Source organism: Corvus brachyrhynchos, unplaced genomic scaffold, assembly GCF_000691975.1.
Source record: "Corvus brachyrhynchos isolate BGI_N302 unplaced genomic scaffold, ASM69197v1 scaffold237, whole genome shotgun sequence".
Taxonomy (NCBI): Eukaryota; Metazoa; Chordata; class Aves; order Passeriformes; family Corvidae; genus Corvus; species Corvus brachyrhynchos.
In genome coordinates this window covers 1613157-1627427 of record NW_008238959.1, presented here as the reverse complement: position 1 = coordinate 1627427, position 14271 = coordinate 1613157, and the positions used below count along the sequence as shown (strand labels likewise).

Here is a 14271-nt window from a genome sequence, read left to right as displayed (position 1 = left end):
CATCCCGAGTGCCTCATCCACACCACAGTACTTTCTTTGCACATTAATGTGCAATAACCCTGCTCTCTCCATCTCCCTTGAGACCTTCCTCTGAATATAACATACAAGCACAGAATAGCTGAGATTGGAAGTGACCTCTGCTGATTTTCTATTCCAAGCTACCCCTTTCAATCAATGCACAGCAGCTACAGAAGATTGCTTGGGACCATATCCTTCTGTGTTTTGAATATTTTCAAGGATGGAAACTCCACAGCCTTTTTGGGCAACCTGGATTTACCTCCCTATCCATAAGAAAATGTATTTTCTTATGTTTAAATGTAATTTCTTCTATTTCAGGTTGTGTCCCATCCTTCTTGCCTGTTCTCAGGAGAAAGTCTAGCTCCATCTTCTTTTTACCCTCCCATCCAGAAGGTTATGCACGTGGATAAGATCCCCCTGCACTTTCTCCTCTCCACGGTAACAAGTGCCATGTCTCTGAGCTTCTCCTCTCATGTCAGATACCTCAATCCCTTCATTATCTTTGTGGTTCTTCTCTGGCCCTGCTCCAGTACATCCGCATCTCTTTAGTACTGGAAAGCCCAGAGCTAGACAGAGCATTCCACCTGCGGTCCTACCAGTGTTCAGCAGACAGGCAGGAAAACCTCCCTTTACTGGCTGGCAATGCTTTTCTACGGCATCCCCTTGTGCTCTTGACTTTCTTTGCTACAAGGACACATTGCTGGCTCACGGTCAACTTGGTGTCTGCCAGGATTCCCAGTTCTTTTTTGCAAAGCCAACATGATGGCATGGACCCTTGTGCAGTGACATTTCTCCTTTTCTGCAGCAGTCTTTCCCTGCAGGAATAATGTCAAGAATCTCAGTAAGCTACTATTCAGAGGAGAGGAAGGCTTTGTGGAAGGATGTCTGTGTTGAAACAAACCAAGAGATTTATCCTATTTATCCTATTCTGTGCAAAAGAAAAATGCTATTTTTCCCAGGATCATGTGCTGAGATAAAGGACATGCTGGGCAGACTTCCAGTGAGTGATGGGAGGTAAAATAACTGGGCAATGTTAGTCACAGGCTGCCACAAGCAGGCTTCTCTGTGGGGAGGGATGCTGGTAACCAAGCTCCCACGCAGCACAGCCAGTTAACTGTTGTGCCAGTGCCAGTGGCCACCCATCGTGCCCTATGTGTCTGCTGGGTGGAAGGACCCAGTTACCCTGCTGCCCCCTTAGGAGCCAGTGAGTAAGGCCATCCACAGCCTCACCCTGGCTGCTGGCTGATTCCATGGACTTGAGGGATGAATAAGGGACTTCACATGAGCTGTGGTGACTGATAAAGGGACAGCTGTGTGTGCTGGTCCAGAACCGGTATAGCTGCAGACCCTGGTTGTTCTGTGCACTGCTAAGCAGATGCAGTAAGGGTGATCCACTTGTGATCAAATCCCTCACAGGATCCTTCTGAAGTTGCCTTCACTGGAGAAATTTACTCTGCCAACACTGAGGTATGCACAGCCCTGTCACAGCCTGTGAGTGACCAAGGCAAGCAAAGATGCCCAAAACTTCAGGATGGCATGAGGCTGCCAATGAAAGACATCAGGTGGGCTAAGAGCTCCGGTCTGAAGGAGCTTGCACAAGACCACTAAATTTTCTTCAGACTGAGGGAAGAACACAGTCCTACAGGACAGCTGAGAGAGGAACCATCATTGATAGCTGCAGCACCAAGGTCTGCAATGGCAGCTAACTGAACAATCACTGGCACTCACTCTGAGCAAGACAAACATGAAACAATCAACATGCTCCTTCCCACTGACAAAAGAACAGCAGCATGGATGCGAACGAAATCTTGAGCTCTGCATGGGATGTGATTGGATGAGAAGCTTTGGTCTGTGAGCTGACCTGGACTTCGTATCCTTTTGTAAAGGTTCAAGTGTCCAAGAGTCTGTTGGTTTAGGGACAGCACCACAATGAAATGCCTGGCAGAGGAAAGGGCAGCAGAGCCTTAGCTGACCTCTTTCTTGGGACAAGCATTGTCAAACAAGGGTATGTGGATAAACACATCATTTTGTGTTTGTGCTGCACTACACAGCTGTGCTGGACAGGGCATTCCATTATCTTTTATCCATTTCAACTGCAGGAAGGTTTGCTTAACCTCACTAGACTCCATGACAGGTCCACAGTGACCCCGTTATCTAGGCACCACCTCTTATATTCTTACAATTCTGTGCTGATAGCTGATCATAATCAAGATTTTTACTTGTGGAATGATTTAGTTGCTTCTGCAACTTGCTTTACATTAATCATACATTTGACCAATAAATAATAAAAATGCTAACAAAACTGGTAACCTGGGTTGTGCATTGACATGCTTCTCGAGCAGTGGACTGCCTCTTCTCTCCTGTAGAACCACAACATTTCTTTCATTAATGAATATATTCAACTCAGAAATATTTTACTAACAACATTAATGCTGTGAGTTGGCTGTGACAAAACAACTGTACCAACTCATGGGACATCTTTGTAGCTACCAATTTACAGGCTGTCTATGATGATAGAAATGTGATTCAGGTAGATGGTGCACAGGTGCTAAGGTGGCTCACATATGGTGAGTTGAAGCACACCACCAGACAGTTTGGTTGTCAAGGGAAAAGATTCAAGGCATATTTGAATGTTACAAGTGGCAGGGTAAAACATACTGGCTTCTCCTTCGCCTTCTGAGCTGTCAAGTATACTGCAATGGACCATGGCCATGAGTGTAGAAGACTGTTTCAACAGAAACAAGGCAGTCTTCAGATGGAAAGGCAGAAGGAGCAGCAGCTGCAGGAACAGATTGCAGTCTAGGGAGCACTCCAGCTGTGTGGTTAAAGGTTCACCATACACCGGCACACGCACCCATTTGACCTGTTGTCCTCCAGCAAGGTGGGACCTTTTTCAGCTAAATGGGATTCACAACAGTGGTGACCAGTTTACACACTGCTCCTGTGAGAGAATAGCTCATTCTCTTTGCAGTGATTCTCTCTGCAGTGATGATCCACCCAAGCAGGTCAAAGTCTAAAGATCTTTCCTCAAAAGCACTGTTCCACCATAATAAAAGTTGTGTCAGACTGGCCTGGACCACACACTGTGCTGTGTGAAGTACCAGTGTGATTTAAGTGCACCAGTCCAGACCAAGCTCTTCACAGTTCCTATTGCATGAGCATCTTCAGCTGAATGGGACTGTGAAGGACTGTATTAGGGAGAAAAGTAGGGATGATTCAGAGGCTTTCCTCTTGCACAGACAACTAAAAGGGTTAAAAAGTCCAACCCTACTCTCCTGAGGCATAATTTGTTCTAGACAATTTCAGAGCCATTTTGTGTATTGACTTTGGATTTCTGTTTTTAAATTACATGGCATTTAAGAGGTCAAAGCAGTTTCTCTTATTGTCTGTCCATTCTTTTATTTCAAATGAATTATGCAACTGGTTTCTGCTTGCTATTGTATATTATGACTGTCTTGCAGACCATGAATGTTTCTTCAGCTGGTTTGTTCAGCTGATGTGCCATGAAGTTGCCTGTGGAAGAATGTAAGAATAGTAAGAATGGTCTTGTAAGAATGGTCTCTGTATGTACAAAAGGCACATTTTGAACTTAGCATGTGGTGCTGTGACCTGTGGAAAAGAACAGCACACCTTAAACTACCCTTCAAAACTAAAGTGGTGACTTCAAATCCTTTCCTGGTAGCATCTGTCTTGGATCTAAATATCCTGATGCCTGAATTAAAAATTGTCTTTTTTATTTTCTCAACCTCTCTTCTCCCAACACATTTTTATTTAGCTCTGTAATTCTTCTCTATATAGATGCTCTGAAATTGCTTTTGAAATTAATTTGTATTCCCAAAATATGCTCACTGAGGGTTTTGTTCCACTGATGTGCTGCACAGACTGTGACTATGTCTGAAAGACACAGATTGCTCTGTAGATTACTCTGGAATGAAAAACTGCTTTGTGAAACACCGTGTCTGAGGTCTCTTACAAAACAGCAAAGGATACCAGGCAAATACATATAATTTCTTGCAGAAAAATCGACTTCGGTTTTATTAAATTTGCCAACAAAGATTGAAAGGATATGCTTTTTCATACGTTCCTTGGTAGCAAATTTTCTCCATTTCTTAGGAAGAGCTAGGGATTCTGGTGGGAAGAAAGACAATGGGACTACTGGTAGTCCAGCCAACAATGGGAGAAAAATTGCAATAAATACAGTCCAGCATATGCTGATTTTACCAAAATTTGCGAGTTCACAGAATGATGGCTCTGAGATGGACCTGGCCTGTCACTACTCAAGACAGAAGAGCATTAAGGAAAATAGCACAAAATTCCTTACAGATATTCTGCAATACTGAATTCCTCACCATTTTTTAAAATTTCGTTTTCACAAGTTATGTTACAATATTTGCTGCCATAACCAAATGGTACTTACTATTCAAGTTCCAATGAATAGATTTTATCATTATTTTTTCTTCAGTCATTTCAATGTGCTCTTGTCTTTTCTGCAAGGTGTCATGTGCTGTGATGAATAAATCTTCCTTGTAGGAAACTTTAGGCTAAAAACCTTTCATTCAGGCTTTTTTTTTTTTTTTGTTTCAAAGAATGGACTCTTTCCAAGTAAAAGTGCATGTCTGACATTGGGCTCCATCCATCACTTTATTGGATTAACACAGAACAAGCAGCACGGGGCGTGTCACAAAATAACACAAGATATATTTCAAGGGGTTCGTCAAGTCTGCCCCAAGTACAGCTGAGAAGCTGTGCTATACCTTCCCAGGTGAATCTGATAAGGTAAGAATTTATTTCAATTATGATTTAAGTTCTAATCTGCAAGGTAAAAAACAATTATCTTTTACGTTACTTGAAATTGTATTGATGTAACCTCATGTTTATGGCCTTCAATATCAGTTGAAGAAACCAATTAACAAAGGAATCCTTCTGCAGAAACCTTACCTCGACAAGGTAGAGGCCTTGTCAAGTCTCTAAGGGGGGGAATGATGCCTTAGGCTTTAACTTTCATATTTTTCAAATCCTGTACTGCCTAGTGTGTAACTCTGAAGTTTCTTGTGGCCTGTTAGCTGCTGTTCTGTCATGCTAGTTAGACATAACAAGCCACTCTAGGTTTGCTCTCCCAGGACACCCAGATTGTCCTAGGCCCAAAATGTGTAAGAGGAGGGCAAACTTTAGGTAGCTACATCATTAACTGAAGTTTTAATTGGAGAATTAACCCTGATATGCAAATGAACCAAACTTATAAAAGTGTGAAGAACTCGTGACTCGGGGTCCATCTTGGCAGTAGCCTCTGGACTCTGCAGGGTGTTTGTTTGAAGGCCCTTCAAAGAAATACCTACCTTTATTCCCTTATTCTTGTCTAGTCTCTGTTTTTAGGTGGCCACTTCAGGCATCATACCTTTGCATGTGTCTTCTGTATTATTTTACTATTTCACAGTCTGCCATGCATAAAGTCAAAGTATTTGTCTTTATGAACTATAGTTTTGTTTACTAACTCTTCCACACTGAACAGCTGGTGATAAGTTACAACAGACTTTCTTCCTTCTTCCTCTATCGCTTTAATTTTTCATTTAGTATTAAAAGACAAAATTGAATTTGTTTAAATTCCAGGGGTTATGTAAGATATTCTCTGAATGAAATCAAGGAGTGCAGAATGTTCAAATGACCTCATCATTCTACAGCTCTGTGTTATCTTTAATAGTTACGTCTTCAAAAATAAACAACAACAACAAAACTCCCAAGCATTTGCTTAATGAATCTGTTTCTTCACCAAGAACATAAATGGAGCTTAAAGCCTAAAGTATAGTAGTAAGCAGAATAGGTTAATAATAAAAAATCTACCTCATATTACCTATATAAGCAGTTCAATTTAGAGAGAGAATGAGCATCCATTCTATCAGGGGAACAGTTAGATGCATTGTTGTTCAAATTATCCCACATTAAGAGATGATTGTCACATTAATATGTCGATTCCATAGGTACTATGATACATATGACAGAGTACCCTGGATTTTGTTCCCTAACAGCTACAGAGGGAAACAAATTGCTTGAAGATCTGCAAGACCTTAAGTTATAAGTGGTATAAACACTATACTGTTTCATTAGACTTTGAAGTACTGTATTTTATAGCATGTGTCTTCTTTCACCAGCTTAAGCACAGATGGCAGATGTCCAGCACTTTGATTGCTCATGAATCCAAAAGCATGTCCGCCTTTTAAATCCACACCACTGGATTCTGTTTGCTGAAAATACCCTGTGCACTAAGTTTAGGGTCCATGTGCACTGACTTTTTTGCATTACAATTGACCTATTTCAGCACAGTAAGTCAGACTCTTTCTTTTTCCTTCAGACACCAGGGATTTCACGATGGGCTCCATCAGTGCAGCAAATGCAGAATTTTGTTTTGATGTATTTAAAGAGGTGAAATTTCACCGCAGCAATGACAATGTGCTCTTTTCCTCCCTGAGCATGCTTTCAACCCTGGCCCTGGTGTATATGGGAGCAAGGGGTAAGACTCAATCCCAGATGGAGAAGGTAAGTTATTTACGTGGGTGTAAAGTGACCTCTATTTCTGCTACTTGTAAAATCCCTGAAAAATATTATCCACTGATGAGGTTCTCACCTGTTTTAATGCACAAGAACTAAGCCAAAGTCACAAAATGGAGAACTGAATCCAGAGTTATATGTAGAAAATAATAATAAAAAAGTGTATCTTTTCAATATAACAGGCAGTTGACTTAAACATAAAAAAAAAAATCTCAGGGACCATAGCAAAACAGATTACCAGTCAGGCAATTTTATTTTATGATTTTTAAATTCTGACAGGTTCCAAATAATGTAAGCAGATTTTCTTTTTTTAATATATAAAGAAGATAAATCCCAGAAACACAGGAAGACAGAGTATTTTTAGCAATACATAAAACGTAATTCAATTAATTTCTAGACATTCACTAGAAAAAAAGTCATCTAAGCAAAGAGTGGTATTTACAGTTTCCAAGCAGATCACAGAGGGCATAGACCAGTTGCAAGCTCACCTGTATCTATTTCCTCAGTTAGCATAATTTTTTTTTCCTGAGCCAACAATTTTATCTCAAGCAATGTGTGTAAATCTTGAATTCACATTATTTTTGGTCATGCTTCTCATTTCTACCACTGATATTGTCTCTTGCAGGTTCTTCACTTTGATAATGTTACAGGAGATGGAGACATTACTGACTCCCAGGTAGAGAAATAACTTAATCTTCCTTTTTGTCTTATTTTCTCCTCAGAGCAAAAGTAGAACTGTTCTGCCTCTCCTTCTGGCAGTTTCAGACCCTGACAAAAACTATGGTAATGACTTCAAACCGAGAGGATCTGTGGAGAGAGGGAAGGAGGGTGTAATTCACCTGTTTTTTAACAAACGGGAAGACAGCAGGTTGCTTTTTTTTTTTCAGCAGAATAAGTAATGGCATGGGGAGAATGCTTTGGGCACCAGGGTGCCTTCCCAGGCAAGTGCTGCTGGGGGATGGACTGTGAGCAGGGCTCAGCACCCTGAGCCAGGGTACAGCAGTTTGATTTTCAGCTGGGCAGGAAGATGCTGAGCAGAGAAGACTCCAGAAGTCTCAGTGACAGGAACACAACAAATCTTATAAAAAGCACATTTCACGGGGCTTGTCTTGACAAGGATGAACGTGCCAGTTCAATGCACCACCACCACCACAGCACCAGCTGTCCCAAAGGTGACAGTGTGTGGAGGAAGACTGCCCTGTAGCATGACTCTTAACTGAAAGGAACAATACTTTGGGATCTTATTTCCTTATGCAATCTGTCTTCTTTTTCCATGTCATCACCTCAGTGTGGCACTGCTGAGTACATCCACAAATCATTCAAGGACCTTCTCTCAGACATCAGGAGGCAAAATGCTACTTACTCACTCAGGATTGCTGACAGGCTCTATATTGACAAAACATACCCTATTCTTCAGGTGAGTTACATTGTGAACTGACTTCCATGAGATTTCCTGTCAATCCCCTATGACTCTGCCCTAGAGATGCACCACCAACAGTAGCCCACTCTGTTGGTGAAGAGGTGGTTGTGGGCCATGAGGAGAACTGGTACAGAATGAGTTTGGACCTTTCTGTGACTGTTAAGTGAAGGCAAAAGGTATAATGGCATAAAATATGCCTATGTTACAAATCACGGGGAGTAAGCAAGATTGCTGTTAATTTACTAGAAAAATGGCTTTTCATGAAAAATATAACTTTTAAGGGAAATTTAATACATTTTATTACTTGAAATAATGGAGACTGCAATTGTCAAATTTGGATTTTTTCAAAGCCAAATACGAAATCTTCCCAGTGAAAGGAAGCTTTGCTTTTGAAATCTAAGAATGTGAGAACACAGTATTCAAAATAAAGAGAGGAAGGGAAGGAGACAAACATTGTCTGTCCTTAGAAACGTGTTAAACTGAAACTGTTCTAGTAAAACAAAGAAAATATATCAAAATTTTAACTTAGAACCCTGTGTCATCAAAAAGTGCCAGACCTATATATGTGAAGCAGTCTTTCTTGTACAGCTTTAAGATTCAGTTACGGGAAGATAGCTGTGACTGACATCTTCAGTGTCTGACACGTTCAAACCCAGGACATCACTGTTCTTTAAACCATTCTGCTTTATTTCATAATCTTGTGTTACGCATCCATATAATTCCAAGCTCTCATCAGTCTGACAGCTGTAACCCTTCTTCTTATAGGAATACATAAAGTGTGCAAAGAAATTCTACAAAGCAGAACTGGAAGAAGTTGACTTCAAAACAGCTGCAGAGGAAGCAAGACAGCTCATTAATTCCTGGGTGGAAAAAGAGACAAATGGTAAGGACTAAAAAATGGGTAGCAGGTATTTTCCCTCACCTACCATAAACTATACCCTTGTCTCCCTCTCCTCATAATCTCTAGAAAAGGTGGGTCAAGCAAGAGCAGGTTGCTTATTGCTATGAAAACAAAACTCCACAAGCAGGAACCCCCACCCTCACCCCCACATCGCAGATATTTGTGCACACCAGAGGAGCTGTATCTTACCCCTCTCTGCCCTGTCTCTTTCTTGAAGGACGGATCCAAGACTTCCTTGTGTCAGACTCTGTTGGTCTGGATACTGCACTGGTCTTTGTGAATGCCATTTACTTCAAAGGGATATGGAAAACTGCATTTAAAGAAGAACACACTCGGGAAGAGCCTTTCAATGTGACAGAGGTAGGAGGGCACAGACACACTTCTGGCCAGGGCAGCTGTTGGCTCACACAGGCAGCAGTCTGGGTGTTACAAATACATGTCACAGGTTGGGTGATTAGCTGAGTCCCTCATTGTCAGTGCCTGGGCCTAAACCCAAGTAGTGTTCGCAAGATCTGTGTCTGACCAGGCTTCCAGGGCACACAAGTAGGCAAGAGAGGAAAATGGAGACACAGGTCTTCTCCAAAGGCAGCGTGATTGAAGATTGAGTCCTGTCCTTTCACAGGCCTTGTACATTTGTCTGACCAAAGGAAAGAATTGCTCCCACATGACATCATCTCACATTTCTGATTTTGCAGCAAGAGAGCAGACCCGTGCAAATGATGTGTCAGAACGGCACCTTCAAAGTGGCAAGAGTGGCTGGAGAGAAAAATAAGCGCCTGCAGTGGAGAGCTGAGCCTGTTGGTGCTGCTGCCTGATGACATCTCTGGCCTGGAGCAGGTATGGTCCTGGCAGGGCAAGCAGAAGATTTATGACTTCAGTGGAGCTTGGCTGCTGTCAGACCTTTTGCTGACCATTGACATCCCAGCTGCCCACACCATGGCTGTGCTGGGCAGGCAGGGGAGCACAAAATCTGCCCAGGTGCTTCCAGGTGCTCAGGCAGAGCCTCTTAGGAGAGTCCTGAACTCAGTTTTATAAGATGAAGGTAAAGCAGTGTAGGGCTGCTGCAGCTCTGCAGAAGAAGATGTTGCTATATGCACCAGTATCCATCAGGTATTAGACGAGGTAGCAAGATTTTTACCACTCTGAGCAATTTCAAATGTTCACTAAAGAAAAAAAAAAAAATATCCTAGGGGAAATAAAAAAGGAAAGTGATGAAGAAAGAATTCCAAGAGCTGACTAAAAGGAAAATGAGAAAAGTAACATTAGAAAGGAATAAAGTTGAGGAAAGGGATCAATAAAATATCTTCCAAGGGAAACAGTTCTAGGGCCCATATTTTCTGATGTTTTCAAAACTGTATTTTTACAAAAAAAAGATTTGATCTGATGAAGAAATTTCCAGAAGAAAAAGGTTTGAGGAACTTCCTCAAGACAGTTGAGATACTCTCTGTAGTCAGGAGGAAGCATACAGGATAAACAAATGCATTTAAGTATATGTATCAGTTCTATTATGGACACAAAGTAAATGGAAAACAACTGTAACAGGTGGTAAACACAGCTTTTAAGGCCATAGAACTTTTGTCTCAGACATTTCATTCCCTACCTCTCTTTGCAGCTTGAGAACAAAATCAGTTACGAAAGACTCAGGGAGTGGACCAGTTCCAAGGTGATGGAAAAGAAGAGAGTGAAAGTGTACCTCCCACGCATGAAGATTGGGGAAAAATATAACCTCACATCTGTCTTAACATCCTTGGGTATGACCGACCTGTTCAGCCCCTCGGCCAATCTCTCTGGCATCTCTTCAGCAGAGAGCCTGAGGATATCTGAGGCCATCCATGAAGCGTACCTGGAAGTCACTGAAGAGGGCACTGAGGCAGGTGGCTCAGAGGTTGTGACTGGAGACATCCAACATTCCTCTGAGTTTGAAGAGTTTAGGGCTGACCACCCATTCCTTTTCTTGATCAAACACAATCCTAGCGACATGATCCTTTTCTTTGGTAGATATTGTTCTCCGTAAAGAGAAAAGGGCTGGAAATAATGCTTATGTTCCCCTCAGAAACAGACCCCCTTTACTCTAGTATTGTAGTATAATCTTATCTCTTCACTGTCTCTAAGTAGAAAGCCTTCAATATCTAGGGAGATATTCCTGAAGAAGTATGTGACTTTTCAGATCTTTGGGTGCAGATATTTCTGCTTACACAAGTTGTACTCAGGACTTATATCCAGGAATAAATGAGAATTTCAAGAAGAAGCTTAGAAGTATCTTCCATTGTGATTGAATAACTTAAGATTCAGGACCAGTGTTTCGATTTTTGTGAGAAATTCTGACACTGATATTGAGAGTCTGGTTTTTCTATAGGAGTTCTCTGAAATAAACACAGCTTGCAGAATAATCCTGTTCATTTGTTGAACCTGTTATGCTACCATCCTTGAATTGATGCCTGGACAACTTGAAGATGAAATTCTTAATTTCAGCAAATCATTCTTCTTTGAGTAATGCATTTGTGCTTCTTTTTGCTGCACATACTGTAAGGCTAAGGTCTCTTGTTCTGAGGGGGCATACAGAAAGTTTACCATTTCCTCTTAAATCATCATCTCCAAACACAACACCTTCCTGACTGATACAATTTCCCATCTTCATTCCCATGACATGTCATTGATTTTGTGAATGTCAATTGTTGGTCCTTCTATTTATTCTAATAAAAGCATTGCAAACTAAACATGTCTCTACCTGTTCTGGGTTACTGCACCACACAATCAAAATACATGATATAGTGGGTCATGATTATTGACAGAAGGGGTTTAGACTAGGATTTAGATCCTATTTTCAAAACCAGAATGTACCCATATATGAAGTCATTAAAGAACTTCTCTTTTTTTTTTCTAAAATTCTGAGTTTAAGCAAAGTAAGCCCTACAGCTCCTATTTCTACCTTGAGCTTATCTCCATATGACATACCAAATAACTCAGTTTTTTTAAATCTGCTATTGTATTTCCAAATAGTTTTAAAAGATTTCCTCTTATTGCCGTCAGTAAATATATTGAGGTGATGCCTAAGAGATACAACTTCAAGAACGTGAGAAAAGTCTTTTTCTTAAAAGGTGGACAGCTTCAGCTGTCTAATACCCACAAGAAACGTGTGAGGAAATCTTTGTTACTTCCTTTTGGTAACATAATCCCCTAGAGATATTATTTGTTATTTCACAGTCTTTAGGGGGAAGGTTCTTCAGGTTGCAGTTTATCCAATGGAAAGACCTATCAGTGTTAATCACTGACTTAAGCAGTCTTCCTTCTACTGGCATATGTGTACAGAACTGCAAATCACAGTACTTAAAAAGTGTTTAAAAAAGGGGGACACTTGGCATTATTTGGAGCTGTCTCAAACATTTTCAAAGTAAGTATTAAATATTACTTGAAATGATGATGCTGACTACAGGGAAACACATCTTCTTGGCTGCTATGAGGCCTATGGGAGAACGGCAAATACTGGTCTTCCCAAGAGAGTTACAAGGGATCAGGTATGGTTAACACAAGTATTCAAGCAAAAAAGTATTTATATATATATATATGCAATTTCAAGGTTTACTGTGCATATCATGTTCTGCTTCCCTTATAGTCTAAAACAGTAAACAGAGTTTTGCTACAACTAAAACAAAAAAGAAAAAGGCAGGATTGACTAAATACTGTTCTAAGGAGCAGAAGGTGAAAGTTTATAAACAATTATAAATCTGTTATTAAACTGAAACAAGCATATCTGTCACTTTGCACTTTCTAGGTACAATGAAAATAAAATTAGTATTTATTATATGATATAACATGAATATAAAAATAACTATTCTCTTGTTTAATTGTTCCTTTGTTTGATGATTATTTTAAAGAAAAGAAATTGAGAAAATCAATGGTAATGAAATAAAATGAATGAAATGGTATTTGGTTTCCTAAAACTACACATGAGAGAGGCCCATCGAGCGTCCTCACTGTGAAACAGAGCTATTTGGCTCATTTTACATGGGGCCGTTAGGTGTCGCTAGGGATACAAAATGATGTCTCAAGTCTTCTGACAGACAGACATCTGTTGAAAACTAGGTTTGGGAGCTTAATGTAAATTTCAATTTTGTTCTTAATTTTTGGGTAAGAAGATGATTATGATCAATATACTGAAAATGTAGACCAACGGCACCGTGCCTGGAACCCAGTAATTTTTGAAGAAAAGGACAGAAATATTATTTGGTGAAAGATTAGAGGCATTTTAGGATGTCTCTGTCCTGGATAAAAAAATACCTCAGTCAAGCACTGGAGTAGGGATAGAGCTATTTGGTTTATGAAAGAGAAAACATCCTCCAAAGAGGCTAAAATGAGAGGTAAAAGTGCAGATTCAGCAAGGCTGAAAAAGATCCCTGTATCAATGGCTGAGCCCAGTACTGTGCTTGTGCATTGCTGGTCTGGGCCAGCAGGACCTGCTGCAAAGGCACTGCCAGGGTTTGTGTGGCTGCTGCAGCTCCCATGGGAAGCAATTCTGGAAAGAGCAGCATGGAGGGTGTTACAAAAGGATGAAGGAAGAGCAGCTGTGTGGAGAGCAAACACTGCCTGCTGTTTCCCAGCTCTGAAGTCCAGCAAGAGTTCAATAACATGAATCCCAGATCCCACAAAGCTCCCACAAAGTCTAGGTATTGTCCTATAGTTCTTTTTATTCCCTGGCAGCATCACTGAAGTTGGTATGTCAATAAACTGCCATCTGTCCGTTTGCTACACTCCATTTTCATGATGTGCCATGTTGTTCTGGATTTACTGTACTGCCAGGGGTCTGTGGAGCAAAAACAGATACATGCACAGGACAGCATTTGAAATGCTGTGTGAACTAAGTGTGCCTTTCCTTCTCATGTCATTTGGGAAAGGGTTGGAGAAGACTTATCTTCCCTGCCCTTTGGGGAATATAATTTTCTGAGACCATTCCACATCCCTCTGCATCTATGACTTGCGAGAGAGGCCTACCTTCTCATAAGCAAACCAAACCCATGGTTGAAGGCACAAGATTTAGCAGGCATTATGCTGTAACCACAGTCACTAGAGGAAGTGCAGAGAACCTCCTGGACTCCATGGCAAAGCTGTCCTGGGTTCCCAAATGGTATTTGAGAAAGCACAGCATGCTGAATCAAACTGAAAGCTACATGTCTGCTAGAAAGGCTTTGACACAGAGCAGGGCTTTCTGTTTCTTGTGGCTAGTGAGCTAAGATTTATCAATATGGAAAAGGGACAGCAGAGAGGGGATTGTCAAAGAGCAGCAAGGGTGGGCCTGCTTGGCAAGGAAAGGGGATCCAGGGCAGGAGGTGACAAAAAATCAGAAAGGCAGGGGCTTTCCCCATAAGATATTGAATGCTGCAGGTCCCTACAC

General features: G+C 41.0%; 1 protein-coding gene across 1 annotated transcript; it reads left to right on the top strand.

Moving 5' to 3' along the window:
- Positions 1–6378: 6378 nt before the first annotated feature.
- On the top strand, positions 6379–11412 carry LOC103618656 (ovalbumin-related protein Y-like). The gene is given in 8 exon segments (XM_008637085.2): positions 6379–6549; positions 7187–7237; positions 7850–7978; positions 8747–8864; positions 9100–9242; positions 9578–9660; positions 9662–9719; positions 10495–11412. Coding segments are annotated over 8 exon segments (1152 nt in total). The 5' UTR covers positions 6379–6381; the 3' UTR covers positions 10897–11412.
- The last annotated feature ends 2859 nt before the right edge of the window (positions 11413–14271 follow it).